The sequence below is a fragment of the Pelecanus crispus genome, chromosome 9, assembly GCF_030463565.1.
Source record: "Pelecanus crispus isolate bPelCri1 chromosome 9, bPelCri1.pri, whole genome shotgun sequence".
In the NCBI taxonomy this organism is placed as follows: Eukaryota; Metazoa; Chordata; class Aves; order Pelecaniformes; family Pelecanidae; genus Pelecanus; species Pelecanus crispus.
In genome coordinates this window covers 36939161-36965909 of record NC_134651.1, presented here as the reverse complement: position 1 = coordinate 36965909, position 26749 = coordinate 36939161, and the positions used below count along the sequence as shown (strand labels likewise).

The 26749-nt window shown below is 47.3% G+C and overlaps 1 protein-coding gene across 1 annotated transcript in view; it reads right to left on the bottom strand.

Annotated features, from left to right (window-relative positions):
- The window catches only part of COL27A1 (collagen type XXVII alpha 1 chain), a 195937-nt gene that overhangs the window by 145954 nt on the left and 23234 nt on the right, over nucleotides 1–26749 (bottom strand). The window contains exon 2 of the mRNA XM_075716921.1: nucleotides 1227–2668. Coding sequence (XP_075573036.1) covers nucleotides 1227–2668 — 1442 coding nt within the window. The remainder of the gene's footprint in view (nucleotides 1–1226; nucleotides 2669–26749) is intronic.

Genomic DNA, 26749 nt, shown 5'->3' with positions numbered 1-26749 from the left:
CTGGAGATGGGAACCTTCGAACCAAACACACCCCTCAGTGACTCCCCACCCAAATTACAAGCAGAGAAATCACCACACTGCTTTGAAATAGGACAGGCAGGAAATGCAAACCTTGAAAGTAAGCACCCATTGAGGGCTTAGAGAAACACAACCATTTCACTTTAGGTGTTACTTGCAACAATGAGGAGCACATCTGCAGACACAAGTGCTGTTGTGTTCCTTAAGCTAGTCTCAATATTTCCATTGTAAACCCTTCTTTCACTATTTTAAGAAGTCAGCTGTAAAAATTTGCTCTAGGCTGGAACTTGGCAACTAAAGACTGTCTGGGGGAAACATATTTTACATGTACAACCCCTCTCTCGTATACACAATATAGCAAAAGGCTTCGGCTGGAACACCAAATCCTCCTAAAAGTTGGCCAGTTTAAAGATCCTGTTTGCATTCTTGCATTTGGAAAAAAAAGCTAGCAGATAATTAGTGTGGCCTGACTGCTTTTAGCATTACAAAATCTGTGTATACTTTTATGATAGCCAAGTTATACACCCTGAGAGTGGTTATTGTATGTGGAATGCAGTAGTTAAATTTATAAAGGAAACTCTTTGCATGTTTTAAGTGTGGGCTAATGAGAAATTAAAAAAAAAAAAAACCAACGTAACTTATACCTTAAAAATAGAGAAGAGTTTGTTTAAAAAATGAATCCTGAAGCAATCTCTGTACTTGCATTTGCTGAAAAAGGGCACCTGTCTGGAAATGTGAATTTCAGGTACAGAACAAATTAATAACCAGGGTTAAGAAACAGTTAATTTGTGGCATGTTTTTGATGCACCTGAGTTTTCTTTGGAAGGTAACTGGCAGTTCTGTCCTCTTGGCCCTGAGTAAAACCAGGGGCATGGAACAGAGCCCCAACCTGGCCATCAAAATTTTAACCAGCAACTTGTAGGAAGGAAGGTGGGATATTTTTTTTTCCCCCCCTTCTTTTCTTGAATCTACCATTGAGCAGCAACTTTAATCACAAACTTTTAAGGGGCATCCACCACCACAGAGCACTCAAGCTTACACTGAGATATATGCTAAAATTGTGATCATCAGAAATGTAATAGTGCCTGGCTGCTATTTCGAGTTGTCACACTCTGCTAAGCTTTATAGAAACCCTTGTAGGTTATGGTCTGCCAATCATTTAGCTGATCTGTGACTGGGAATAGTTAGCATTAAGAGTTTGAACTTACCTGAGGTCCTCTCTCTCCTTTCAATCCTGGATATCCCAGTAAAAATGGAAACGGAGTGGGTCCGAGGGGGTCAAAGATTTGATAGCCATCGGTCGCAGCTGGGGTTGTGAGGTTGAAGGCCTGTGCCCTGGCTCTGGAGATGGGACGGGCAGACCCCAGGGGTGGTTTGGTGTACACCAGAGGGACATTACTAGGATCCACTTTCCTCGTGGGGGACGGCACTTGCTTCTTTGGAACGGGCCCATTGCTTGGGTTCTGCGGGGTTTGCTTCAGGGTGACAAAGTGGACATTGCTGGTTGTGTTATCAGTCATCCTCCTCATTGGCTTTACAGTACTGGGTGTTTCAGAGGGCTCAATGGTGGGGTTTTGGTTGATCTTCTTTTTGGTCTCTTGTTTGGACTCCTTTCTGCTGGCCGTGGCAGGGCTCTGGCTTGTTGGTGGGGCCTTTTTGGCGGTGGGAAGGGGATTTTTCTCCATGCGCGTGCTGGGAGTGGGCCGAGACACCCTGAGGGTTGTCACCGTCGCCCGAGGGACCGAACGGGTGGGTGGCTGTGTTTCAGTACTCGATGGAACAGGAGATGGGGCCACTGTGACCTTTGTGGCTTTGGTTGTCAGTTTTGGCAGTGATGATGGGGATGATACCAATGCAATGGTTGTTGCACCTGAACCCCGAGACTTGAGGGGTGCAGTGACCCTGCCAAACTCCAAGGATGGGGCAGCAGTGGTCAGGTTTCTCAGACCCTGCAGTGAGGGCTGCATATGCTGTGGGGTACTCGGGGAGGCACTGGGATCCCTGGGCAGGAGGGGGATGAGGGGGGGCAGGTTCGGCCGGTAGGTATCAGCTTGCCTGCACTGTTTTTTTAGGTATTTACAGTAATGATGAGCTGCCTTGGCAGAAGGATAAATATCGAACTGGCAGATGGCTCCTTCAAACTGCACGGAGTGCTGGTTCATCTTCCCAAAGAGGAAAGATCCATGTGGATCCAATGCCTCGTCCTTTTTAAAATGCAAATCCGCATGTACTCTGTGCTTCCCACAAGAAGTAAATAAAGTGACTGTCTGGCCACGGATATCGATGGCCATATTGTGCCACTGGCCATCGTGGACATTGTAATCAAAATATACAGAGCGCTTGTGCCCCACGTACACTATGATCTTCCCAGGCACAAACTGGACCCCCAGCTGCAGTTTTTTCTTTTTGCTCTTGACAGCAAACAGAAAAGCATTGTTGATGCGATGGGAGCAGAGGCTCAGCAGCAGGAGCAGGTCAGTGCTGGAGCCTGTGGGGAGGATGGTGCTGACCGGTGCTTCGACACGTGCTCGCTGTGTGAATATGACCCCTGATTTGAAAGGAATGACCCCTTGAGGAACTGTACGTGATGAGGACCATCCGCTTGATGGCCTTTTCCCTGACAGGCCCAGTCTTTGAAGAACATCCACATCTGAAAGGGAAACACAAAGAAAATGTGAGGTGGTGGGCAACCCAAGGACTGGATGGGTATGGGGATCAAGCCAGCCCATGCAAAAGGGTAACAGGACACAGGAAACCCCAACCACCCTCTCACACATACATGTTCAGAATGGAGAGCACACAGCTCTTCTGCACATAGTGTGAGGAGCAAGTGCATGCTCAACTTGGTCATCAGCAATTCCCAAAACGCATCAGCTCCATGGTGCATCTGTCTAGCTGTCCTGTCCCACCAGGGACCAGCTCCAGATGTTCTGGAGGGAGCTGACTTCACTACAAGGAAATTTCCCACTGAGCACAAATAGTCCACTTCTCTGGGATTTAATTCTGAACACTGACCACACAGCTGGAAAGGAATTTGAACAACAGAGTGAGCTGGGACTGCAAACTTTTATATCCCCAGAAGGCAAGGAACAGAACTTTCAAAGGGAGCAAAAGCCTTGTATCTGTCTCTCTCCAAATTAGTAAGAAGCAGCTTTGATCTTTGAGACTCTGGAGAGTTTAGGGAAGCAAAGGTGCCTCCCAGCATGAAAAAAAATGCACCTAGATTTCACTGAACTGCTTAAGGTTCTCAACAGCCGTACTTTTATTCCCAGAAGATCGTCTTACAGCCTTAAATTATCTTAATAAGTTGGAGGAACCAGACTTGGTTTGTGAAGAGCTGAGGAATTAGTTATGGCTCCCACTGAGCAGCAGAGGTAGGACTCGCTGCCAGCATTTGTCACCTAGGAGCTGGGTGCCTTGTTCAAGAGATAATGAGAGGGATTGCTGTCCAGAAGAACCTATCTTTCTCCACTGACTCCGGGAGAAGTTGGCAATGGGCAGACAAGCAGAATCCTCTAGTTTCTGGCCCCAAAGTCTAACAGGAGTCACACGCAGCTCAGAGTGCAAGGCAGATTAGCGGGCAACAGCAACACAAACTGGAGCCAGCTGGCGGCAGTCTCACCTGAACTACTTAACTGGGGAAGATGCTGAGGTCTATGTGAGAAAAGCTGCAAATGTAAATGTGCCCAGACCTGAAAAAGGTGCTCATGCACCCAAAAGCTTGTTCTCTTACTCCAGCTCGAATATTTGGTGTAAAAACCAGATGTTACCCACATGGTATAAACAGATAAAGGTAAGGCTATAATGATTACCATGACACTACCACTGTTGAAAATGAGCTAGGATAATTGTATTTCCTTCCCTCTTCCCTACCCAAATGCAATCCCCATTACTCGATGACCAGCTAACTCTCATGTGTTTAAGTGCTCTTTGGGGAAGCTAGCCTGGGCCGCACAATCCAAATGCTGATCTCGCAAGGTAAGAATTTAACAATCAGAAATGCGGCAGTACCAATCATGGCTGCACATCAGCTAACATCATGGGATTGCAGCTTTCCTAGATTAAAAGGAAAAGTAAATCAAAGGTTGTCCCAAGGAAAAATAAGCTCCTTCTCTAAAGGGGCTTTGGAATTTGGCCTCTTTCACCCTTAACTATTAAATACTCAGCACAATACCCAATATTTGGAGAACTGGCACTTAAGAGATCCTCAGTGTTGGCCAGAAGCGTTGTAGACTCAAGCCAGTCTGAGGCCTGTAATATTGCTGGCAAGGAAGGGAGGAGGATAACGAGAAAACCTCTGTTCTTTGACTTTGGCAAAAACCTTGGCCTTTTTTGTATGTAAGAACAAGTCAATCAATATTTACTTTGTCTGAGCTCAGCTTTATTCCCACCTCCCTTTTTAAAGGCAGCTTGACTCATTTGCTAGCAGAGACTACCCTGGAGAAGATGCGTCAGATGTGACGGGGGATGGAAATTTTCCCTCTCTATGCAGAGGGAGTAATTTACTGAACAGCATGTGCAAGTGTTAATGGTACTTCTCCCACACTAAGAAATCCTTGGTCCCCCACTGTTTTTCTGCCATATTGCCCAACAGTGCTGTCCCTCAGCATAGCAAAGGTAGAGCCTTCCCCTCTCTGCACTGAATGGAGAAATTACAGCAGTATCTTCATACTGGATAATCTCCAGAGCCCAAGAAATAGTAAAGGCCAAAGCCTGGCTCTAGCAAAGTCAGGTGGGACCCTTGCCACAGACTTCAAAAGCATCAGGATTTAGCCCTAAGGAAATAAATTTACCACTTAAACTAGGAGCTGGACTCCAGCTTCCAATTTCTACACGTATTTTTAGGTTCTCTCCCAGAGACAGACAGCGGTGTGTCTCGACTAGGCAGAGATGCTTTACACTCCAGGAGCTATTCATTTGGTAGCTGCTCTGCAAAGACATAAGGATGTTTCCCTGCTTAGAGGATGCCGCTGCTGTTTGCAATACCAATCCAACTGCCTCGTTAGCAACCGCATCCAACAGTGCTTAAGGAAAAAAAAAGCACAACCCAACCACTCCTTTCCCTCAAAACTCACTAAGGTAGAGCCAAATTCTAGATGCCTACGCAAAACCTGATGAAAACAGACCTCATGCAGGACATGTAAGTGGATTTTCCAGCACCGGATCCAGGCACACAGCTCAGGACTCCTGTGCACCCAGCCCGTCTGCCTCTCCATCCCATGCCAACTGCCCTGGGCTGGTGGGGCACATCCCCTGGGATGATGGGATGTCATCAACTAACGTAAAATGCAAGGTAATTTTGGCTTCCTTAAGTAGCTCCAAGTTTAGCAAAGCATTTTTTCCCCTTCAAATTTTTTCCTCTGTAGATTTTTCCATCAAAACACATTATTTAAAAAACCATTCACTTAGAACTGCCTGGTCCCAGGTGCCTTGAAGCTGGTTGCAATGTTCCTGTAGCAACATTTGAACAACTGGGAAAAACTTCTAACAGAATCTGTGCATGAAGTCAGATGCACAGAGATTCCTGAACAATCACACGAGCATCTCTGAAAGAGGGGATAAAATGTTTTATTGTTCTCCTTCCCACCTCTTTCTTTCCCTCCTGCTTTCCCCTCGCAAAAAACTTTATAAGAAAAAGAAGCCAAAAGGCAGGAGAGAAATAACTTGCAGCTTCCTAAATCCCAGCAGCTGAGATGTGATGCCCACAGCCAAAATTGGGTTGAATAAATGCTGCATTTCCAAAAGTCACTGCCCAGACCCTTATTCAGTGCACATCAGATGAACTCACTAACCTCATGATCTTTTGGATTTATAACACTTTCCAGTGTGCAGGAAGACCCCTAAACCTTATAGTAATAACTGCGGTGTTTTCAAAAGCCCATGGCATTGCCTTAATTTCATCCTCACACAGATCCATGAACAAGCTCTTATTTGGTTTTATAAATCTCATGTTTGAAAATCCTGAGTGATAGTACAGTCTCAGGTCACCAGTGTTTCCTTACAGCCTTTGCTTCCTTGGAATTTTTTACTTTCTGGTACCCAGAAGAGCAGCCTGTGTCTGACTGTGGGGAAACCAAGCAAGATTTTTAAAATTCCTTTATCACAGAGAAAGTATCTCAGAGGGGAGTTATCTACCACACTAAGGTAATGCAGTAAGAGCAAAGTGAAAGAGTTTCCTTTAGAATGATGGTAACAATCAAAAGACATGGTACTATCTCATAATTATCATGGGACTAAAACGAGGGATAGAGATGAATCTAAACAGCATATTAAAATCTACTTGAAAAAAGGGATGCCAAGACACAGTATTTGTTCTGCCTCTTTATGAGCTGACATAAAACTTGCTCTGAAAACTGCTTGACTCAGTAATTCAGCCAGATGTTCACCTCTTTTACATTGAAGCAGAATTTGGAAAATATTACATTTTTCAAAATTGCTGATGGCAGGGATGTATTCCCCCCCATCCCCCCTCCATAAAAAGTGCTCCATGGGCTGGCTTAGAGCTGAGCATTGACCAACTTTCTATTTTTCCTTCATGTTTTGGAGACTAAGAGGAGAGCCCTGGAGCCTCCTAGTCCACTTATTGTTGTCTACTGATTGCGGAGGAAGCTGTTCAGTTCCAGCATATACCCGTGTAAAGCATCCATGTGGAAGAGGTGCTGCTATTTTAAGAGGAGATGGCTCCTTTACAAACAGATGTTGCAGAAATGCTCAAGCTCCCACTATCAACTGTAAAAGACAGATTTATTTCTATTTTTGTTGACTCTGAAGCTTTCTATCTTCTCTTGTGGGGTCATTGATTATTGTACCCCAACTTTTTGTCCTCCCCCTAGCAGCACTGGGGAGGGGATGCCTGGAGAAGGTGTGTAAAGATAGGGTGAAGGTCTATGATCACTCCCCCATAGAATACTTCCCCTACAGCACAGGGACTGAGCCAGACTTAGTCATTCTACTATCAAACACCCCGTGGTATTTTTCATTCTTAAATTTGCTTTTAATTTTAGAACTCACATCATTTCTGTATGCATAACATCCTATGGGCCTGCATAGGCACAATCGGGTTGCATTCAAGTCAAGGAAAAACCCATCTGCCGCAGAGACGCTTAATTCCTTAATGCCCCAGCCTCAAGGGGCACTTTTTAAAAAAGCAGTTAAGTCTTAGAAAGTGCTGGTAGATGCCAGTGACATTTTAGACACACTAAAGTGCTTCATTCCTACCAGACAGAGAGGCACTTCCAAAAATCCTGTGGGGCATGTAATCACCTGTAAAAAACTTGTTCTTTTGGTAGCTGTTAACTGCATCATCTATATCATCAGTAGTGCAATAATCAGCAATAAATGCATTTAATTCTGTGCACTAGGCTCAGACATTATTAAATGATGGTCCTAAACTGACACCAAAGCCCTTGGCTTTTACTTTGGTTGAAAGACGAGAGGAAAAAAAAGAAGAAAAAAAGTGTCATTTACCTTCAGAATTTCCCTGTGTGAATCCCAGGAACCAGGTAAAACATAATACAGTCCAGAGAAAGCAGAATCCCCTAAAATTGGAAGAGAAGGAAAAATAATGACTTTCTACAACATTAGTAACAAAAATTAGCCCCTCTGTTAAGGGCTTTCTCCTTGATCACAAGTCTAGTGAAGTCAGTGGCAGAGTCCACATGTCTCCGGGAAATAGAGAGCGGGTGCTCAGCAGAACAGCACTTGCTTCTGAGATTTCATTTTACTACTTAAAAGTCATCTAAACACCACTGAATTCAGTGGAAGGTTTTCCCACAGGTATTAGAGGGGACCAGACCAGTGTTTTGAGATGCAATGCCATCAGTGCCAGGTCAGCAGTCCCTTTGCTACTGCTACTCTTTGGCACTCATCCCATCTAGGACACCAGAAATGCAAGAGGATGGAGAAATAATTCAAAATCGGAAGGTCAAATGACATGCCAGGAGTGCATGTGCATGTCTGTGAGGACATGGGTAGAAAATGGGCTGACTTGTCACCTGTAACTCAGCAAACAAATTGAGTCCTATTGCTTTACTACCTGCTTAAAAATATTCTAAACATACAAAATCCTACACAGATCTATTCCTCTTTTTACACCCAGATGAGGGGGCAGCTTCTAACCACTCAGTACCCTATGCTGTTGCCACTAATGACTTTCTCATTAGCTTGGTATGTCAGGAAATTTTAGAAAGTGAGAGCTGCAGACTCCCAAGTGCAGTGTGCTTGCAGACCCTTTCACGCCTGAGAGGGAATTGGACAAACCTTTCAGTTAGCTAAACTAAGCCTTGAAGTGCCAGCAGAAGGGAAAACTTTTACCAGAAAGGTAGCTGAAGCCTCCCCTTCCCCCACCAACTTCCTTGATTTGTAGCCAAATAATGAACATAGGAAACTCCTTGGTTAAGCTCACTTAAAACTCTCAGTGGAAAGTTTGAAGACTGAATTCCCTCATCTTCTAGAGATGATATTTAACAGCTTGATCAGCAAGAGCTGCTGGAGGAACAGAGACAAAAATGTAAACTACAGAAAGTTCTCAGCCAGAAGACAGCAGTGTGGGATAGCCACAGGTTGTTCTTCATTTCAGCCAAGCCAGCGCGAACACTGGGATATGGAAAGCAATGCCAAAGTGCAGCTTGCTCCTCTCTTCAGATCTGGCAAAGACAAATCATTTATCCAATGGGATTAGAGACCACTCTTCTCCTGCCATCAAGTCTCAGCTTTAGCATACAAAAGCATCCTCTGAGGCAATGTATTACCCAGGGTCAGATCCTCACCTAGTGCAGGAGACGCTTCCCACAGCTACAATGAAGCCACAGTGATTTATGCATCGGTGGGGAAACCTGGCCTTGAACGTAAAAATCCATGCAGGAATCCAGCCACTAACTAATATTTTAAGGCTTGAAGGGACAAAATGCTGGAGTGGCCCCGCATTGGCTGGGAAACAAATGAGATTAACCACATCATTCTTTGCTGTTTCCATTACCCTGACACTGGGCTGCACATATCAGGAGCTCTGGGGATGCTTTAGTTTATGCATGAAGGAACAACAGCTTGGAATAGCCAAATTGCAGTATTCTTTCACCATGTCCTATAGCCAGCCATATGCTAACCAGGAAACCCTCACTATGCTCAAGAGACTTCCAGATGGGGAGACACAGTTGTTTTCTGCTCACTTCATCCCATGGGACACAGCTCTCGGTCTGAAGACACAGCTGAGTACAAGGACAGCTGTTGTCCCAGTTCATTCAGGGGAGGTAGGAAAGGAAGCAGAATAGGATGATCCTTCATGGTTACCTCTAGCAGAAGTCTTTTTATGACTTAAAAGAGGCTAAAATGCACTTCACGGAAAGACTCCATTTCTGTGCTCACCTCCAAAGGAACAACGGAGTTTTAAGGCATGGACACGATTCCACATGTGCATGGAGCAAAGACCTCACTGGGAATCAGCAGCTGGGCTTGACTGCCTGATGAGAGCACGGGAAGATGAGGGGAAGGAGGTGACCAACATGATGGGAACTCCAAGTGCAGCAGAAGTCCCAAGCATTAAGAACACCTTTTCTCTGGTGAGGATCAGATTTGTACCGCTACGTACAAACACTGGTGCACACAACACACCTAACTGAAGTCCAGACCTTTTTTTGGAGACATACCTCCACAACCCAAATTTACCTCCAAAATCCCCGTTGACCAACACAGTGAGGGGAACAAGCCTTAGGGGAAAATCCAGCACGTAATTTCATTCCAGTGACACTGACAGGGCTATAAAGGAGACGAATGCGCAGCATGGGATCCAGCTGGCCTCAGCCCTGCTCCTGGACCCCTCGCACAGCCAATACTGTAAGAGTTGAGAGCGGGGCTGAATGCCAAAACAATGAAGAAAAACACTTTGGCAAAATTTACCAACCTAATGGAAAAAGCAAAAGCAGTTTCCAAATGGCAGACCTGTGACTGATGGGGCTGTTAATTATTGCAGGATTTTATAATGCAGGTTCTTTTTCCGTTACAACTCTGCAGTGACAGGATTGCATAAGCAGCTTGAATAGCAATAGTAAAGGAAGATTTTTCTCCTTATATAGAGCTACCAAACCCACCTTGCCTTTATCTCGGCTTCTTCCCACAACCAGTGATTTCCACAGAGACTCTATCAAGAGCTACCCACTTAAAGGCATTTATTTCTTTTATTGCATATGGCCTTTGAACACCAGAATGAGGATCCCACTGCTATAGTCACTAGGTGAAGATGTGCCCCCAAATACCTATGATGCAAACTCATGCGAGCCGTAAAAGTTTTCTAGTGCAGACAAACTCCTTTTATAGCAAACTGAAGCTACTGACTAGAGCTTAAATTTGCTTCGCTACTTTTTGCAAACTCCTGCAATCAGTTCATTGGAACTAACCAGCGACAAAAGTACAGGGCAAGAAACGACAGAGAGGGACAGAGAAGTACAAAGACGAGCAATAACACTTCTCAGCCTTGGTGGTGATTTTAGTATCTTCCCAGTGAGGACCACGTACATGCAGGTAGCAGCCAAGAATAAACATCCTGAGGAGTTCCTACAAAAAGCAACCAGAAGGTCTAGGGCACCACTTCTGCTGGGGCTTCAGGACAGGCAAGGAGGTCCCTGCATGTGGTGGTATGCACCGATCCGGAGACCTGATGAAATCGCAACTACTAATTAGCAAACAATTGCAAAGCTGTGGTTTTCAGCTTCCAGACTCATTTGCCATCTTTTTACTGAGCATTAAGAAATCAGACTTCTGAGAGCAACAAGTTGTGGCTCGGGGGCTAAAGAAGAGTTATCACCTCTCCAGGTGGCTTGTGCACAGTGTGTCTTGCTGCTATAGCCCCAGTAAAGTCATGTTCAGGCTGGCAACCTCAAGGGCAGAAGTAAAGGAAAAATCCAGTTGAACTTATTAGTTCTTACCTGACACCCACTGGCTTCTGTGACAGAGGAATAAAGCACGACACTGAACTAAAGACAACAGTAAGACAACAGCCTCTAGGGTAGGCTTGGTCAGGAATTACTGATTAAAAAAAAAGTTTGACAAAGCTGAAGCAATCTGTAAAAGAGTTGTGATCAGCTAATTCTTCACTTTACAATTTCTGGAATTGGTTGGAACAATTTCAGCATTTCTGAATTAAAAGTTTTGCCCCTGCCTTAAAAAAAAAAAAGTCCAAATGGTTTTGACATCTTGTTTGCTTAGACGATGGGTCGAAGCTGAAGAAAACGTTACAAGGGCCCAAAGCAGCATTTAATTTTTTTTTTTCTCCCTCATTTACAGTGGGGAAATGTCTTTGAAATTGCAAATATTCTTGCAGGGTGGAAAAACGATTTCCCCCCACTCTCCTCCACTCAGGTGCATTTTTTCTGTCCAAAAGACCAGAAAGCCAGCTGGATGCTGAAAATTGCTTTGCAAGAAAGGCAAATCTACATTTCTAGCTGTAGATCAGACAATGTATCTTAGAAGACTAAAATGTCTATATTACTTAAGATCCTTTGTACATGATCAGAGATGATTTATGACTCCCAAGCAGTTTTGACAGTCAACAGGAAAGAAAAATCACAACCTACATACCCAGGCTTTAAACTGCACCATGGCATCGATTCCACTCCCAGCTTTTTGGGGTAGGAATCTTATTTTGTACTAGTATTGTCCTTTGCACAGCAGATTTCTGGTCTCTTTCTGGGGCTTCTGGAAATTATGGTATTTCTCCTGTCACCCTCAGTTTCTAGAGAGAGCAATGGGAACACATTATGTAGAAGTCCCTGTATCAACCCTGCATAGTCCTCTGCTGGACCTTTTCTCCGATACAAACCATCTATCAATTTACACCTCAAGCCAAAGATTTTGTCTGGTATACGCAGGCACTGTTGCAAAATGCAGCATGCTAAGGGGAGAGTTTCTGAGATGACTGAAATGGTGTTTGTGTTTAGCCCCCATTCAACATCTACATTTTTAAGAAAAAGGAGAAAGCAGACAAGAAGATATGGCCACATAGGTACATTTCCACGGTCATTTAAAAATACTGAGAAATCTAAGAGTGATCTAGAAACTGTCAATATTAAGTGGGGAAGAATGAAATTCAGTACCCCTGTAAGATTTTAATATTCAAAAATGCTCCCCAAAATATCATCCAAGTACACGAAACGTCCAGAATCCAACCCACTGCTTCTGGGCACATGTTTATCAAAACAGATTTTCAGATGACAACTGAAAATTCATTGCATGTGCAGCCATAAGGGGAAAGGATGAAGAAGTGGGATGTCAGCGCGGCTGCCTGAGCTTTAACAGCACTCTGAGCAGGGTACAAAGCGGACGGTTTCAAAGATTGTCCCACCGTTATTGCTGGAGACTCCAGTAGGCCAAGTGGATGGGAAACTCTCCAGGCCAGACTCCAACCCATCCATCTTGGGGTGATCCTGAACTGCAATGTCTCAGCTGCTCCACCCCGCCCCAGAGTTCGGAATGTATGTGCAAAGCCAGAAATTCCCAGGGAATTCTGGCACCATTTCTGCCAAATCTAACCTTAATTCAGGGTGAAAATGCCCTTTGTGCTGTGCCTGTAGAGGTTTATCCCAGGATTTTGGCAACTGTGGCCCAGGAAAAACTGCCGCTTCCTTCGGAGTAGGCCCCGGTAGCAAAGGAGCGACCCACCGGGGCCTGATGGAAGGGAGGAATCGCGTTCGCAAAGGGAGGGACCTCAGCTCCTGGTGATGGTACAGCAGGAGGTCTCCAGTGCTGCAAAGGAGCTTTGCTCTCCTAAAACCCTGCATATCAGCCAGACGCCAGGAGGGTCTGGGTGCATAAAGGCCTGGTATTTGCTCCCCCAGCACCTAGAGCTCCTCTTAGGTTTTCTCCGGGAGGGAAATGCAGACCTGCAGTACACAGAACGTGGAGACGAAGCATCAGCGTGGCCAATCCTCCCTCCTGCAGACACCTCACACCTTGTTCTTTCAAGGGTTCAGGCTGATATCTGCAGACGGAGGGCTGATGGGTTTCAAATCACCGGTCCTTGTCCTCCTAACTGGGAACTAGAGCTTGTGTATTCGCTGCACAAAGCTGGCCCACAGGTAACCAGCTCCTCTGAGCTCCTGCCGGTGGGGACCTGCTTCCTCGCCTGCTAGCTGCAAGACTGACTGACGAGGCTGTGATGACTCAAACACCCTCCCAGCTACCTCCCAGCAACTTCCTACAATGGGGAAACTTTCCTGACAACCCGTTACTTGGTCTCCTCTTTACTCACCAGCCCTGTCTGTCTGGGTTATTGACTTTGCTGCTGTGTGAAGTGACAACACTCACTGCTGGCCCTTGCCTTTGTGTTCTCAGTTAGTAACTGGAGCCCTCGACAAACAGAAGTGCTAAGCATGATCTGTCATCTAACTCCTTTTTTGTCCTTCCAACAAACGCCTTTGCATTCCTTCATTTTGTGAATGGGGTTTGGCAGAGCCGTATAGAATTCCCTATTGTTTCCATTTGCACTTCAGTAAGCGTCCATCATTTCTACTTATGCCTCCAACAAATTGGCAGAGAAAGAGGGGAAAAAACCCGCATGCTCTGTCTCTAGTCAGAGATTTCCTACAACCCCCTCACCACAAGACCTGGGCAACCCTCAGTCAATAATGTAACCTCCATAAACCCTCTTTTCAAGCAGGGCAGGTTTTAGCCCCACAACTTATTGCAGAAAGGGGATGAAGCTGGAGCTTTATTAAAAGGACCTGCTCAGAGTGGCACATCAAGGCAGCAGAAGAGAGGGGGACCTGGACACTGGACTTCAGTTTGTAACCCTGGCTGTGACACTGCCCTTCCCTCCTGGGACACAGCTCCAGGAGGCTGTGTAATTGCCTCCTTCCTACCCCAAGGCACCCAGCACACACACATCATTTGCCTGCCTGTTGCTCCCATTGCTGAATTTGCCTGGCAGTGCTGTAATTTGTCCCCAGATCACCTGCCTGTCTTGCATGCAATGGTCTCTTCATGTTAAAACAGGAGCCGTGCCTTCCTCCAGCCCTTCCAGGCCTTTGGAGGGGCTGACCCACCTTGGTGGTGCCAGGTGGGTGCTGTACCAGCATGCGTGCAGCTTTCTCATCCAGCACATGGGCCAGGCAGCCCCAGAGCAGCGTTATGCCAACAACCCAGGGCCGTGACAACAAGCAGGCACCCATCGGAGGCCTCCAGGAGCATCAGGCAAGCCTCCTCCATGACCAGCATGCGGCACTGGGGCTGGAAGGGGCCAAGGTGGCACAACCACAGCTGAACAGCACAAGTGCTACGGTCTGGACATGCGCTCAATGCATAGCCGAATACCCTCCCACTTCCATCCATGGGTCTCCTGCACCTCTGGCAGCTCCCCAGCCACAAGACCCACTCGGAGGATGCTGCAGGAGTGCTGGGACAAGCGGGACCCCCAGTGCCACTTGGGAACACACCGGAAGGTTCCCATCACGAGCTGCCTTCAGGTAGCACCACCCTCACCTACCCGGAGGAAGACCTGGCAGTACAAGGGGGGGCCTGGCGAGCCCCGGCACAAGCCAGCTCTGGGCTGAGAAGACCCTCTCCAAGACTAACAGCCTCAACAGAAATGCCCAGCTGTGGGAATGGTAGGATGCACAGCACTCAACTCTGCCAAAGAAATCCAAGCCCAGCACCAAAAAGCCCATCGAGAGATAATGCAAAGGGTAGCAAGCGACCTCTGCTGAGGAGGGAACGGATCAGCAGCATGCTGGTGAGGTATTTAACCCAGAGAAGATCCTGGGAACAAAAGGCACACATATTCAGAGTCACCAGAAAAGACCATAGCGCAGATTTCCCATGGCACTGCAACTCTCAAACCCCTTGCGGCCCGTGCACTGTGCTAGCCTGGGGCACCGAGATGCAAGACCAGACACAGACCTCCGGCGAGCAGGCAGCCACGCTGCCTTCTCCTGGGTCCCTGTGTCCTAACCCTGGCCTCAGCAGGGTCCAACTTGCCCTGGGACTCGAGCAGGATCTCCCTGTCCTCATCTGCAGTGCGACTGTGGTCTGCTTCTCCATCCTGCTCAGAAATTGGTGCTCTGTGAAGTGACCGTGCCTTGTGCCAAGTATCCCCCCAGCATCGGGGCCCTTCCCCTCGCTGTGACGCAGTGCTGCTCTCGGTCTTTGAAAGGAATATTCATCTGTCTGTTCCCCTTTCAACTTCTCCATTTTTGACCCTTGCAGGGTCCCAAGCAGGCATTTCACTCCAGACCGTGCCCAACATTATAAAGGTGCAACTGAGAGACGCTACAGTTACCCAGCATCTCCAGACACGCCACAGCCACGTCTGGGCAAAAAAACCCCGAAAGCACTGAAATTCAGTCCTCGTGAGTATATAATAAACACACACAAAACTTCTCAAGGAGAGCTGGTTGCAGCCCTTGGGAGCGGTTCTGATCTCTGCACATAGCTTCGCACACAGACGCATGCAGGCAGGGAGAGCGTGCGCTGAGCCTACAAAGGAAACTGCACATTCATGCACGTCCAGACCCCAGTGCTGTGCTAATGGGGCAGCTGCCAGGAGTGGGGCAACCCTCGGGGTGAAGGGGGGGTGCCCCCAAATCCCCTTGCCCCGTTTCCACCTTTTCACCCCATCTCACAGCCCAGCCGAGCCTGGCAGAAGCAGAGGGATCCTGTACACAACTTTTTCAAACTGCCAGGCAGAAGAATCCCAGTCTTTCCAAGGGAGTGTCGGTAAATCATCATTACATCCGACAACGCAACCAGAGGGATTAACCCTTTGCTAGTCCCCAGGAAAATAACAACAACAACAACAACAAATTTAACAATGAAAATAGTAAAAGCTGGCCCCAGCTGTGTGAGAAAAAAAGATGGGCAGGGCGTGTGCTGTGATTTTTTTTTTATATATGCCTATAGAGACAGAAAGAAGAGTTTGTGCTCGCGTGTGTGTACGGAACACACGAAGAACATGCCACCACGCACCCGCCTGCCTCTCCGGCCGTGCCTCAGCCCTTCCCCGTGGCTCTCCCGCTTTCCGGGGGACTGCGGCGGCGACCTCCAGGTACTCGTGCCCCCACGAACCCGCGGGACCGGGTCGGGGAGCAGCAATTTGCCCCCTGCTCCCAGGAGGGGCTGGGGAACCTGCCCCCTGCCCGTGCCCGGGAAGGGTGTAGGTGTGCCGTGGGGAGCGCGGAGGTGCAATCGCCCGCTCCTGCATCTCGCGTGGGTGCAGCACCGGCGCCCACCCCCCGAACCAGGTCCCGGGCTGGGAGCTCCTTTCCCCGGGTGCGTGGGAATGGGGGTGGGGGGGGCGGGGGGGGGGAAACGGGGGCTCCTCCTGCCCTTCCCGGCCCCGAGCCCCCCGCTCTCAGCCCCTTTCCGCACACCCCAGCCCCATTCCCACCCTCCCGCTCCAGCGTGGCCTCCCTTCTCCCAGCCCATTCTCCTCTCCAGCCCAGGAGTTTTCACATCATCCCCTGGCAGAAGGAATGTCTTCCCCCACCCCATCCCCAGCCACCCGGGAGCGGAGCTCCCCTCTCGGGCCGGCGCTCCCCTCCCGCAGCCCTCCCGGGATCCCCCGGCTCCCCGGGCACCCCATCCCCGCCCGGGATGCCCTTCCCCAGCGCCGGGAGAAGTCGGACTTTGTACTCACCCCCTGCCTGCTGCTGTAGCTCTGAGTCTGGAGACCGGCTCTGATTCCGGCTCCATCACGTTTAGTGCATTGTCTCGTTCGGGCAATTTTTGCGGCAATCCATCAGAAAAAGGGGGACAGGCCGGTTTGTGGGTACATCCTTCCCAGGAGCTCAGCTCTCTGCCTCTCTAAGGGGCTCAGCTGTGTCAAAGACACCCCCGGCCCGGACGGCTCACTCCTTCCTCCTTCTCTTCTGGGTCCTTTTGCTTACACAGATCTTTTAATCCCATTTAACTCCCTCTCGGCAGACTGCAATTACCTTGGGAAAAAGGAGAGAGAACAGAAAGTACATGCTAGGAAGCCAGGCTGGCCCATGGTCGCTGGATTTCTTGCCTCTTTTTTTTTTTTTTTCTCCTCCTTATTAATAGTACAATTTCTGTGATCTCTGATTTCCAAAGTCCTTGATTGAAAGTGTTTTTTCTTAGCTGTTACTTTTTTGTTGGTTGGTTGGTTGGTGGTTGTAATTATTATTTTTATTTGCAGTGCAGATGTGCCTCCCACCCCCCAAGGATCTCTCCTCTGGACTTAGAGAGAAGAGGAAAAGGCAGATTTTGAGAAATGAAAATTATTTAAGGATGTCCCTGCTGCCTCTCTCTGCTGCCCTCCTCTGTAATACCGAAGCACTTGCAAAAAATAATACAAAGTAAATAAATAATTAAAAAAAGAAACTCTTTCGGCCAGAAGAGCTGCCGAGAAGCAATCGAAGACCCCTTCCAGGCTCCATGGAGGAAATGCGCAGGCCCCTGGTCTGGGGGAGGCCGCTAATGGAGATGGCTGCTCCTCTGCGCCCACCTGCCGGGGGGCCAGGAGCCCTCTGCCCAAGCTGGCTTCGACCACCTCACCACAGGCTGGCAAAGGACCCGCGTTGCAAGGTACCTGACACGGCTTTTCCCTTCGGCTCAGTGCTTGGCGGAGGTGGCTGGGAGCTTGTGGAGGGGGCCCAGGCTCACAGGAGAAAAGCCCCCGCCACCCCTGCTCCCCTCCTTGCCCTGCTTCCATGGGGAGGGGGGACAGGGGGCTGGGTGGGGGGCATCTCCAGCCCCCCCCCCCCTCCTCCCAGCACCAAGTGATGGAAGCTGGAGCCCGGAGGGCAGGGAGAGGGGAATGGATTTTCTTATGCATGGTCCATCAGAGTAACTCAGATCCCAAGTCCACTTAGCCAGCCTTGCCAGGAGAGGGGACTTTTGCGTTGGCCAGCGTGGGTAAAACCTGCATCCCTGTGCCCCCTCCTCTTCCAGCTCTTACAAAGTCCCACCAAGCTGGGATGCAGCCACCGTGCACACCCCTGGGTGACCGGCAGGTCCTTCTTCTCCACACCAGGACACAGCAAACCCCTCAGCTCTATGGGATTCCCTCAGGCAGATGAGGGCAGCCCACCACACTGAGCCCTCCCCACCTCCCTCCCTGCACCCCCGGGTGCCCCCTCGGCTCTGCTCCCTTCCCCCTTGCACAGCGTCTCTGCCTTGGGCACTTACTTTGCAGCGAGGTGAGAGGCTGTGCACCGTCTCCTCACAGGCCCGCGTTCATTGGCATTCATTTGTCCCAGCAGCTTATGGCAATTTCTACTTCTTATAAAATAATAATAATAAAAAAGCAAAAGCAAAAAAACCCCAAAACAAAAATCCAAACCCAAAACCAAACCCCAAGCCCCTTCCTCCCTCCTTCCCCTTCAGTCTCAAGGTGTCTCCTGTGCTGGGAGCCAGCGAGTGCCTGCCAGGCTCACGGGCCCTGAGCGAGCCAAGGCTTTCTGGCAAGCCTGAGGTTGCCCCAAGTTCAACAGATAATCCTTCCCCAGGACGGGCGTGGGCAGGTCTCCCTCGGGCTGTCGCTCCACTCGTGGGTCATGGATGCTGCAGGGATCCAGGAGAGAAGAGAGGTTGGGACCGGGCACTGGGAGGGACATGGATGTGAAAGAGGTGGAAATTCGAAGGCTGCTCTTCTCCTTTTAAATAGCTGCAGCCAGGGGACTCCGCTCGCTGGCTGGGGTGCCCCAGGTATCCGGTTTCAGCAAACATCAGCTAATGAGCAGAGATCCGGCCTCCGAGGGGCAGGTTCAGCGCTGCTCTGCAGGCATGGGGAGGCAGGGGGGGCACCCCGGGCACCCCACCAGCGAGGGATGGAGCAGGGATGAAGCTGGAGGAGGGAGGGGAGGGCTGCGGGTGAAGAGCTACACGGTCACTTGCTGCTCCAGGGTGGAGGACAGGCTGCAGTAATCCTTGGGCTGCAAGGTCTACAGGGCAAAGGACAGGTCCTGAGAGGTGCTGAGCATCCTATGCGGGTCTAGGCATCAAAGCTGAGCCACCCCAGGGTCTCGCTCCACAAAGGTAAGGGCTGCATCGTCCCCGAGACAGGAGGAAAGACCAGGGAGAACTAAAGCACCTCAAACCTGGATATGGGCACTGAACTTAGACACTCCCCATGAAACAAATACAGCTGCAAACAGGGTCAACATCAACCCACCAAGTACCTGAACTTAAAGCTAGAGGGGAATGATGTTATGCTCAGAGCAGAAAATTCAAGGACCCACTGGCCTGACTCAGCAATGCAGGTTTTACTCAAAAAACTGACCTCAGAATGTGGCCAAAAATTAAGGTTTCCACCGTAAATCAGATCTCCTGTGTATATATGTCTTCTGTTACCTTGCATGCTGAGGACTTCTCTTTTTTAATACATATATTTGACCTAGTTGTGGTTGCATCTCCCAATTTGTATAGGCATAAGATTTTGTTCATACCTTCGCTCTGAAGCATCTACATTTTGCTTCCTTGCTTGCTATAACAGATAAAACTTTAAGGAACAATAACAAAAAAATTCAAACAAGCAGTGTTATGACTGGGGTAGATAACTAACAGCCTCATAGTCCACTATCCTCAAGAAAACCTTTTCAGAAGAGTGCAGCTAAGTTACACATCCAGATGCTTGTAGGAAAATCCTATGCACAGACAAACCTGTCCCAAAACCTTCTGAAGGCCCAGGAGCTCAGACAACCATCCAGAACAGCTTTGAGGATTGGGACTTTAGGGACAAAAGGAAGTCACATAGCTTGTAAGAAATCACATAAAATCTCTATTTTTCTCAGCTGTTTTGATCCCCAGCTGTTTTTTCCATGTTTCTCAGTCACGCATTCCTCACTGAGAAACATATTCTAGCCAAGCCTAAGTGTTTAAGATAAAGCTTTATCTATTAAAAAAAAAAATACTTTGCAAAGAAGCATGTGAAAATTCCTGTGCTGTTGAATACACCTTGTACCCTCCTGCTCTTTTCTACCTTTTCTCTCTTCCAAAAGCAGCAAATATTTAGTAACCTTCTTTCCCATCAAAAAACCCCACGCTATCCAGCAAAGAACAAGGGCCTGGCTTCCCAGAGCAAAGGACAGAGAAGAAAGCAGAGATGTGCTGTATCTTTTTGCAAAGATTTACGCAAAGAGGACATGCACGGGTAGGTGGTAAGGACTGGCAATGCTTCAGGTCCACAGCACTGCAGCAAGGACCGCCATAAAACTCACTTAGAGCCCCATCCTCAAATATTCTGTACATACTTAGCTTTGCTCAAATGAACGCTTTCAAACCAAACACATGCATAAAAGCTTTGCTAGCATGGAGACATAAATGTAGCTCAGCAATACAAAAAAGAGAATTAGTTTAAAACAAAAGGAAACCCAACATTGCTGAAACCAAGCCTAGTGCCAAGTGAATTCAGGTTCAAAAATTAGACCTCATTCTTCAGAAAGAGAAAAGCCACAACATATGATCTGAATAGAAATATATTTAGCAGATTTATTTTTCTTCCCTTCCAAATTTAAATAGAAGCCATTTTAAAACACTAAATAAACTGAAGTAAATCAGCACAGCAGTAAAATGAAAAAAAAAAAAAAAAAAGAAAAAAAGAATTAGAATTGACTGTTCTAGTTTAATTAGCCAAAATAAGAAAAGTACAGGGGAGGAGGAAATGCGACCACACACCACACAACATCGGGAACAGGGAACAGAACACTTGCTTTTGACAAAATGCACCTCTCCAAAAAAGCAGCATGTCATTACTGCCTGAATAAATACAGCATTTAAAATACTCATCCGTATTTAGCCAGTTTCCAGAAGAATCAGTACCCACCTCTCCTCAGGATCTGTAGCTTGGTTAAGCATCAAGGCTCTTATTAATATAATTTTGTACCTTTGCTCCTCTTGGAAAACCAAGCGTGAAGGCATCTAGGAGCCATGGCGAGCACGCATTACAGCGGCGCTACATGGCTCACAGTGCCCGGCTTCAAGGACCAGAGGAATCCCAGACACTAACCTGGGCTTGCCCTCCCAATTTGGCTTGGCCTGAAGGACAACACTGAACTACAGTTCAATCATTTTTACCTTTGCACAAGTTGGAAAAGTATCCTGAATCACTCACTGCCCCCAGAACTCACAAGGAATTACAGGGATAGATTTGGATATATTTAGATAAATACCCTATTCAGATTTAAAACTGTGGCACGACCAGGCAGAAGGCACAGGCAGCGTGAAACCCAAGGCACCGGAAAAACTTGTGGGAGGGATCAAACAAATGTGAAGGCGAGGTGGGATAAAGAGCCTTTCACTCCCCTCTGGGCTGAGGATCAGCACCCTGCCTGGATCACAGGAGGTATCTAAACTTGGTACCTGGTTAAGAGTTGCTGGAGCCATAGGGAAAAGGGGACCCACCCTGTGGGAAGTGCCACTGCCATGAAGGGGTGACGGTCCCTGCAATCATGGGAGGACACAGCTGTGTGGCCATGTGGTATGGCCCAGGAACACGTAGCACACGGAGCAGGGCTGCCGGGGAGGGCTGTATCCCCGCCTGTAAACCCAGCAGGAGCATCCACAGAAACGGGACTCATCCCCCAGCCCATGCACGGTCAGGATAATCCAGGTAGTGGCATAGGAGAGACTGGCTGTGCCGGTCTCCAGCTCCTGGAGATGTCTTGTTGAGGGCTGACCTAGCATCTACACTGCAAGCATCGGCAGCCTTGGCAGCAAGGAGCCCCTGGAGAGCTGTAGGCACGGGCTCTGGTACTGATCCCTGGCCGTCGGGGCAGAACTGAAACCATTTCTGTCCTTTCTTGCTCCCTTTTGAGGGCAGCCCAGCCCATCTACCCTTATGTGCTCCACACTTGGCTGCAACGCTCATTCCCTGCACAGGATTTCCTAATCCCTCCACAACTTTTCTGTTCGGATTCTGTATTTAACATGACCTTATCGGCACTTCTCACACTCGTGAGTTCTATTTGAATGACTGGTACTAGTTCAAACCCTGGACTAAAGTATTCCCTACCCTGTAGGGACTTGGTCATGAGCAGAAACCTGCTGATGAACCTCATTTGGCTGCTGAGAAGTCTCTCCACCCGTGGCAGAGTCAAGATCTGCATGAAGTTAGAAGCTGGCCTGGCTGGGGTTCAGTTAGCTGATGCTCCTACTTGTTTTCTCTTTCTGGCTTCAGCCAGCACTGCAAGAATACGAGGTTTCAGCTGAGGAGCAGAACATGCAGCACTTCTGATTTTAGGGACCGCTGTTTGACAGCTATTTTGTGATGCAAAAGCTGCTGTGGGTTACTTGTTCTCAGTGCACTATGGAGAGTATTAATTACACAGGAGGAGATGTACAGAAAGCTCAAAAATCATGTATGTAACCAAGTAACTGCCCAGTGCTACTTTCTCCCTCTCTGCAGCCTTTCTGACAAACCCTATCCCATCCTGTGCCACAGGCTAGCGGTGACATGTTTGAACTTCTGCAGCCGTTTGATGTAAAATGTTTTAAATTCTTTTCGGGAACACTAAAGGCTTTTGTCTCTTGACTGGTGCTTTGGGGATGCCATGTCTGGCAAAGAGTGATCTTTCTGTGCTTTCCAGCTATACCATATCACATCAGGCTGCCCAGCCGGCTGCGAGGTAGGAATGACTGTTAATTATTAAACAGAGCCTTTTTCCATTGGAATGAAAGGAAACACAATGCAGCGATACAAGTCCAAGCCCACCCTTCCCAAGGAAATGCTGCCTGCTGATTACAACTCTGTCATACACTTCTATTTAGGTATTTATAGAACTACAGTTTTACAGGATGGCTGTAAAGCAAATTGTTTAACTGATGTTACAAGCAAGCAGTGTTGAACTGACAGGTAAGCCGCGATGGAGTAAAGCATTGGTATGTTTTGACAGGAAGATATTACAGCTCCTAGATCCGGATGTCTTTATTTAAGAGATCAGGCAAAGGCTGCCTGGTTTTGGTAACATCCCTTTATTTTCCTTGTTTGTCCATCTGTTCCTAAGCTGGATTCAGTCTACCCCTGCTTTAGGATCTATTCAGACACTACCAGAAAATACAAGAGTCAGCAGGACTTGGCAGCTTTGAGCCATATCCTCCAATCTAAACACCAGACCAGGCTGTTCTGCTGTCTGTGGCATGGCGTGGTGATCCTGTGCTACATTTTGACCCACACAGAGGATGGCCAAGGCCACTTTCCCCCCTTTACTATGGGGGGAAAAAAAAAAATAATCCGCCATCAAAATCCACACTGGGCTACTGACATGGAGCAGTAATTCTTCCAGTCTGGAGGTTTGCCAGGTAAATGCAGTAATGCATCAGCAAGCATACGTGCTTTTCCCCCTGGCATGCCAAAGGACCCTATTCAGTTGGTAGAGATGGACATGTACTGTCCCTGGTGAGTGCAGGTAACGTGATCTTTCTCTAAAGAAAGAGCATGTCTTCATAAAATAGAACCACTCTGAGAGCGCCTTCTCCTGTGGCAAATATAGACTTTACACCAGTACGTAAAAGTGCCTGATGATCTAAATTTCTTGCATACTAAGGACAACTGCCACTGTGGTTGCTACTACAACAGCATATTACTATGGCAGGAAGCATAAACCAGTGTGTAAAATTTAATTCTAAATTCTACAAGTCACACATGCACAATGCTTATGAATTTTAGGCAGCACTGCCCACTTCAGTGTGGTCTGCCAGCTTTCTGGATATCCCAGTAGCACTGATGCAGGTGTGGATCAGTGCTTGTGCCAGAGTCCCTGCACATGCAATGCAGAATTGATTAGGTAGGAGCAGTGAGCCCGACTTGTTCTGAACACATTGGATGCTGCTAGGTAGCTGCAGGCAACAAACATTGGAAGGTAGCGACCACGGAGTCATGCTATGTCCTTTCAGAGAAGAAATGCTGTTTGCTCTGTGGACGCATGTGCCTAAATGCAAGAACATGGTGCTTACGGCAGCTGGAGCCCATTTGCACACCCATCAAACGTCAAGGCTGAGTTCAAAAGGGAAAGAGAAATCAGTGCAAGATCTTGGCCTTCAAGAGACAGAATGTTACAATGCAAATACCTGCTACAAAGATTTTGTGCAAGACAGAAACTAAGCCTGGGTCAGATTCTGAGTGGTTTCAATGGGGAGGAGAAAGGAAAAGCAGCTTAGAACACATCAAAACAACTTTTTGTTATGATCAACATTTATGGTAATACTATTTAAAACAAAAAGAAAAGAAATGTTTGGGGTTTTTTTACAAGTAAACCAAGATGTATTTGTTGTTTCCAATTTTGAAAATGGAAAGTTGTCAGTTCTAACTGCTGTAGGAAAGGTAACCCCTGCGTGCCAGTGCTGGACAGGCCTGGCAGAGCAGTTTACTGGTAAAAGGGAAATCATACCTGCCTTGTGTCAGGAAGAAATTCAAGTGGAAATGGTAAGTCCAGGGCAAAAATGAAGGGAAGGGTAAGACTAGACAGTTGAGATGAGCATCTCTTGGGCTCCACCCTGCACTGGGCTCACTAATGACACCAAAAAACTTCTTTAGCAGAGACAAGGATGAGACACACCTTCCTTGTACACACACATGTACGTTAAGCAAAAGCTTGTACTCCACTGAGTTCTGAGGTATCAACACCAAAACAAATGCAGTTTGATTTGTGTAGTCTGAGAGTAACTTTAAGATACAAACCGACCATAAGAGAGAATTGCTTAACTTAATCTAAGCTACAAGGTGTTATGACATAGTTTCCTTTAGTAATTGTATTTGGCTGTTTCCACAGCCCATTGCTCATCCTTGTTCTGATAAAATGTGATGTGGCCCGTTAGTGAGAAAGAGGTGTTGCCTCATTTCTTAACAGCTGTTTGGTCCTGGATGTCTCAGACTGAACCAGTCGGCTCTTCCCTGCCTGGAGGCAGCAGTGTCCAAAGCATCGCACGCTAACCCAGATCTCAGCAGAGCTCGGTTTTGGTTTTCACTATTCCAGTGACCTGCAGGGTGACCTGAAGCAACTTAAACCATTGCTTTTGTGCCATTATTTTTTTGTCTCTAGAGTGAAGCTTGTGATATAGATCATCTTATGTGTAAAGAGGTTTAAGACCTTCAGACATAAAGTGTTGCCAGTGAACTGTTATTACTTTACTATGCAGTTGGCAGCAGCCTCTCCTGCAGGAGAAAGTGTAAATCTATTTCCCAACCAGCTTTTATATTCACCACAACCTGCCATCGTCCAGATGCACAGTTCATTACAGATCGTTCAGTTCTATCTGGCTATAAAGTCCCATGTAAAAGAAACTCTGCTGATTAAACATGCAATCCAAATACATCTTCTGGAGTACAGCAGACAATTCCTAGCACTTTATCTGCACTGACTGAAACGCAATCTGTGCCACTTAGAGCAGAACAATACTCGATTTCTTCATACTTCTCTTGAATTGTTAACACACAAAGCAGAAACACAGCCCATTTTCAGAGAAGTTCTCTTCTCGCATACTCAGTATGTTAACCAAGAGCATACAAATCTACTTCAAAGCTAATAGGCTCTTTTTCTTCCAGCAAACACACTTCTTCACATCTGCACACTCTCGCTCTCTCTCCACTTCAATAGCAATAGTATTTGGTAAAGCTCTCCAAACTGGAGCCACTGCAGAAAGACTGTATTTACTGATGTTTGGGTAAGAACTAATAAGAGACCTGGTTGTGTCTCTATTCCTCCAAGTTTAAAAAAAAAAAAAAAAGAAGTCAATATTTATACATCCACTGGTGAAATAAATCCCCTCCTCCTCAAAGAGGAGGAAAGTAAAATGAAGTGATTGAAATAGGTTTCATGGAAGGGTGCTGTGCTTATTTGCTTGCTTTCTTTCAGAGCTTGGGAGTTTTGGTTGGGTTTTTTTTTTTTTTTAATTTTATTGTACTTTAAATGCAACTCTACTGCACAGAACGCATAAAAGCGGCTTCACAGTGAGACCTTCCATTACGGACCAAAAGCTCAGGAGCCCTTGCATGCTGCTAGGCTCACCACTGGATCTGGTGGACACAAGGCTCAGGTGTGTCAGGGGCTGGACCATCTCCATTCCCACTAAACACCCTCTCGGGATGCATTCAACTCAGCCATGATGGGGCCGAACTTGCCAAGTGAGAAGCTGTTAACATTCCAGCAAGTTAGATGCAGTATAAACAATTTAATCAGCATTGTTCCAACTCTCCTGACATGGAGATCCTGTCCAAAGCCTGCCAGGGCCAATGGAAAGACTCATACTAACTTCTCAGGCCTCCAGAACATGCTCTGGTTTCACCAGGACTTCTTGTTTGCATAGACCCATGGCTGACTCCAGCCTTTTTGGTGCACACTTCCTTTGAAAATGAATGATCTACCAGTAACAGATTTGCTCTTTGCCCCTGTGACAAACTGCTTTGCTGGTCTTCTCCCTCCACCCACATTAAGGCTCTTGGGCTTGTCTTTTCCATGTGATTCATAAATCCCTTTACTAAAGCAATAATCAGAGCATTAGGGACTCTGATCCCATCAACATGTCTGTTGAAGGTAGTTTCTGTCTGCCAAAGGCAAATCCCCCTCACCCATACACCTGGACCAAATCCCACACAGCTCTGCAATGCCTGAATTTCCAGTGTGAGCTACCCCATGGCAGCCAACCAGAGTATTATGTGTGCAGCATGATTGGCATCTCTGTACCGTTAATCAGGATAGATTAAGAAGTCTTTGTTTTTGTTAGGATTTTCCTATCAACAGTATCTATTGTTCAATCCTACATAAATGAAGTCACTATTCCTATTATTGTT